The sequence below is a fragment of the Myotis davidii genome, unplaced genomic scaffold, assembly GCF_000327345.1.
Source record: "Myotis davidii unplaced genomic scaffold, ASM32734v1 scaffold552, whole genome shotgun sequence".
NCBI lineage: Eukaryota > Metazoa > Chordata > Mammalia > Chiroptera > Vespertilionidae > Myotis > Myotis davidii.
This window is the reverse complement of record NW_006283439.1, coordinates 178,868-183,545: the sequence shown is the minus strand read 5'-3', so window position 1 is coordinate 183,545 and position 4,678 is coordinate 178,868. Positions and strand designations below refer to the sequence as shown.

Below are 4,678 nucleotides of genomic sequence, written 5' to 3'. Positions count from 1 at the left end.
CTGTGCTGGAGGGAGCGGCTCTCGGGAAACAGGCCACAGTCACCCCAAGTCCAGAGCATCCCGAACGCAGCAGGTTCCTTCCGTTCTGTGCGCGAGGGGGCGGGTTGTTGAGCTGCATCGGGAACCTGCCCTCGGGGCCCTGAGCGTGGGGGCAGGTGCGCCAGCGGGACTTCCCCGACCCGGAGCTGCTGGCCTCAGGCCCCGACACAGCAGCTGCCCCCTCCCCTGCCCCCTGGTAGTCGGACGGTGCCCCCACCTGGAGGAGCCCTGGCCTTCCCTGCAGAGAGGGTGGAGGGCCTCCCGGGTCCCTGCCGGCCGTGTTCCACCCGTGACGCTGGTGGGGCCTCTGCGTCATGAACACCGGGCCGGGCTCTCACCCCTGCGTCGCCTGGTGGTCAGGACAGCCCGGGGCGGTGCGGCCACTCGCGACCCCACTGTCCCTGGGAAGGAACGTCCCTGTTCGTGTTCTAATCAGAAGGTCTGCCCCAGCATTTCTCAGGGTTGGAAGAGGCCGTGTACAGGAACATCCAGGCCTGCAAGGAGCTCGCCCAGACCACTCGCACGGCCTACGGACCGAACGGTAATCTACCTCCAAGTTCTGCTGTGGGGCAGCCCGGGGCTCCACGGCCCCTCTGCTCGCTGGAGAGCGGCCTACAGGGCGGCTTTGCCGTTACCTCAGTCCGGGGACACCACTCAGGTTCCAGTGTTGAATCAGCAGCTCAGGTCGCCTTTAGGAAAGTAGGGATCAGACGTTCCTTTCTGTCCTCGGGGGACGATAGGAAAACTGTGGCGCTCTGTTAGGCAGGAGCTCACGTCAGTGTTACAGGTGCCCAGCATTTCACACTGACTGTGACTAAGGGAGACGGTTCTCTGGCCTCCTGCCATCAACGGAATCTAGTCAATGCAGGTGAATGAGCAGAGAACTAAACATACTTTCAAGTAGATTCTTCCGTGTATGTTAGTATGATTTGTATTTATTGATCAAAAAGGAGACGAGGTTGGCATCGTCCCAGGTGGACTTGGGAGATGCGAGGGGAGGCGTGACTTGGGGGTGCGCTGGGGCCGTGGGAGAGTTGGAGTGGGTGGGTTTTCCAGTTGTTTAAGAAATGCATGGAAACAGATTTTTAATTAGAGTTCCCTGGGTGTTTGGAGACGGATTTGAATGGTTATGGACTTGCTTTTCTAACTTAACTTTCAGGAATGAACAAAATGGTTATCAACCACCTGGAGAAGCTGTTTGTAACAAATGATGCGGCGACTATTTTAAGAGAGCTGGAAGTAAGTTGCTTCCTTTAAAAAGCCAAGAGCTGTGTTGGTAACTCGAAGGTTAAGTAGATCTTAACCTGGAAGAAACCTCATTTCAGCCCTGGCCGGTCCAGCTTGGTCCGGTTGGTTGGACCTCGTCCCCTGCACCAGAAGGCCTCGGGTTTGGTCCCCTGGGTTTGGTCCCCTGTCGGGTGCTTTTGGAAGGAAACAGATCAGCCCTGGCCTGCAATCTGAGGGGTCCTGGGTTCAGTTCTGGTGGGGGGCACGTACCTTGGTTGCAGGCTCCGTCCCCGTCCCTGTTCAGGGCACATGCAGGAGGCAACCAATCAGTGTTTCTCTCCGCCCCCCTCCCTTCCACTCTCTCCAATCAGTGGAGCCCAGCTGCTGTGCTCAGTGGTTGAGCCTCAGCCTGTGAACCCAGGGGTCAGCATTCGATTCCTCGTCAGGGCACATGCTGGTTTTGCGGGCTTGATCCCCGGCGGGGGGTGTGCAGGAGGCAGCCAATCAATCCATGGTTCTCTCATCGTGGATGTTTCTATCCCTTCCTCCCTCTGAAATCAGTTAAAACATTTGTTTTCTAATTTTAAGTAAATGGAAAAATATCCCCAGGTGAGGATTAACAACAACAATAAGTAGGTTTGCGAAGCACACAGGTGGCTATGCTGTCTGGTTCTGAAGTGGCTTGTTTGAGGCAGGGACAGCTGATGCTCAGAGCAGTGGCTTTAAGAAAAGACCATTTGTTTGGCTCGGTGACAATAAAACAGCTGTTGTGAGAGTCGGTAGCAGAGATACGGCCGCAGGTTATTGGGACAGTCAGCACTTGTCACCGCCTGTCCCAGAGGCCGGGTGACCCTCCGCAAATGCTCCTGAACTTGGCGCTTAAAACCGCATAACTTAGTTAGTCCTTTTACTTCAGTATTAATGGAAAAAAAATATATTTTATTGATTTTTTTAGAGAGGAAGGGAGAGGAATAGAGAGTTAGAAACATCGATCAGCTGCCTCCTGCACACCCCCTACTGGGGACGTGCCTGCAACCAAGGTACATGCCCTTGACCGGAATCGAACCCAGGACCCTTCAGTCTGCAGGCTGATGCTCTATCCACTGAGCCAAACCGGTTAGGCAACTTAGTCCTTTTAAATGAAACCCTATATGCGTGTTAACATTTCTCTCACTTATTAAATAACAGTATATCCTTAATGTACTGAATTCAACATTTAATTGCACAAGATGCTGAAGGGACTTGTCATTGTGAGCGTTGTAGGCGGTGCTGTTCTCGGAGTCGCTTGGTTGTGGTGGGGGTACAATCATGATGTGATCATAGTACTGACTCCTTAGTCTTCTCACCGTCAGTTGGTGCCCCTTTCTCATTTCTAAAAAAGCATCTGAATTCTAAGGGGAAAAACACTTAAAATCTCGGTATACTTTTTTGGAAGAAACATTTTCTATTCCCCTTTTTCAAATCGCAACTGATTCCCTTACATTAAGATTAAACACAGAAAGTGAGACTCATGCCCCACTTAAATGATACCTGTTTTAGCTCTCATAAAGCTTTTGTAAAAGGCCTAGAACAGTGGTGGGAGTTACTTTGGTTTTAATTGAGTGAACATACAATGACGCTCTGACCTGGTGTGTGGAGATGGACGTGCAGGTGAAAAGCATACACACTGAGGTCGTTCCCCTTCACAGTGACCATGTGTGGCCAGGGACCAGGGGTGCCTGGTTGTCCCCTCGTTACCACATCGTTGGTCTGTACAGTGGAGTCCCTGGCCCATGGGAGATCGGAGTTGACTGATGAAGAAGAAATGGGAATGAATGGCTGTATTGCTTTAAATATCCGGTGCCTTAACTTGCTGTTAAACTCAACCCCCTCCACCAGGTGCAGCATCCTGCTGCCAAAATGATTGTGATGGCCTCGCACATGCAAGAGCAAGAGGTGGGAGACGGCACCAACTTCGTGCTGGTGTTTGCTGGCGCTCTGCTGGAGCTGGCTGAGGAGCTCCTGAGGATCGGCCTGTCGGTCTCTGAGGCAAGCGTTCACTTTAGTGTCCTAGTTAGTATGTGTGTGCTCACGTGTGTGCATGTGTGTGCTCACGTATGTGCATGTGTGTGCTCACGTATGTGTATGTGTGTGCTCACGTATGCACACCCCCACTGCTTCCAAGAGCCATCCTCAGAGCCCCAGCGAGCGTGAGCCTTCCCTCTGCCAGTGCTGCGGACCGGCTCTGCAGGCCCCGCCTCGTCCACACCAGAGCCTGCCTGTGAGGCGAATAAAACGACCCCAGTCCATTTCAGGAGAAGGGGGTGAGGCCTCAGGCAAATCTCGCTGGAGACCTTGTAGCTAATAAGTGGTGGTTAGGATTCAGGTGTGGCCTCTCGCCCACGGCTATCCTAACTCGTAGGCTCTGCTATGAATGTCGTTCTGGACGTGTGTTTGTTATTTCGTATTGAAAATGAACGTACGTGTTCATTGGGTCGCCATAATATGCTGCTTTGTCATAAGTATGTCTTTGAGAACGGTTTTTGCATTTCACACGGCAGGTCATCGAAGGCTATGAAATTGCCTGCAGGAAAGCCCACGAGATTCTCCCCAGTTTGGTTTGTTGTTCTGCAAAAAACCTCCGGGATGTCGATGAAGTGGCCTCTCTTCTCCACACGTCCATCATGAGCAAGCAGTACGGCAACGAAGCCTTTCTGGCCAAGCTCATTGCTCAGGCCTGTGGTGAGTCAGGATCCAAAATCACTTGTCTGACATACGGAGCTGCTTCCTCGCTGTCCCCGTGCAGCCCCTCATGCGTCCTCTTTCTCAACAGTGTCCATCTTTCCTGAGTCGGGCCATTTCAACGTGGATAACATCAGAGTTTGTAAGATTCTGGTAAGTTTAGAAAATGCATTTGACATGACCTAGATGTTACTTGTTCTGGGGGGAAATTGTGTTAATCTACACCTAACCCTTGCCTTGGGTTTTGGCACTTATGATTGATTCATTTATTTTAATCCCCACCCGGGGATATTTTGAGTATAATGACACTTCTTCATTCCCATTTCTTCTTCATCAGTCAACTCCCATTGGTTTTTAGAGGGAGTGGAAGGGAGAGGGAAAGACAGAGAGAAACACTGATGTGAGAGAAACTCATCAATTGTTTGCCTCCTGCACATGCCCTGACCAGGGCTCAGGCTGGGGAGGAACCTGCAACCGAGGTACATGCCCTTGACCGGAATCTAACCCAGGACCCTTCGGTCCACAGGCCGACGCTCTATTCACTGAGCCAAGCCGGTTGGGGCTTTTGAGAATTGTTTCATTTCAAAAATCATCTCTATTGTTTCTTTGCTTCCGAGCTCCATAGGTGCCCTGTGGCTCTTCCTTAGGTTCAAGACAAAGTGAAATAATATTGACTCATATATTGTTTTGA

The 4,678-nt window shown here is 51.6% G+C and overlaps 1 protein-coding gene across 1 annotated transcript in view; it reads left to right on the top strand.

Annotated features, from left to right (window-relative positions):
• Positions 1 to 462: 462 nt before the first annotated feature.
• The window catches only part of CCT8 (chaperonin containing TCP1 subunit 8), a 16,524-nt gene continuing 12,308 nt past the window's right edge, over positions 463 to 4,678 (top strand). Inside the window, exons 1-5 of the mRNA XM_015564231.1 lie at positions 463 to 580; positions 1,199 to 1,278; positions 3,145 to 3,294; positions 3,807 to 3,987; positions 4,079 to 4,140. Coding sequence (XP_015419717.1) covers positions 1,201 to 1,278; positions 3,145 to 3,294; positions 3,807 to 3,987; positions 4,079 to 4,140 — 471 coding nt within the window. The 5' untranslated portion in view covers positions 463 to 580; positions 1,199 to 1,200. The remainder of the gene's footprint in view (positions 581 to 1,198; positions 1,279 to 3,144; positions 3,295 to 3,806; positions 3,988 to 4,078; positions 4,141 to 4,678) is intronic.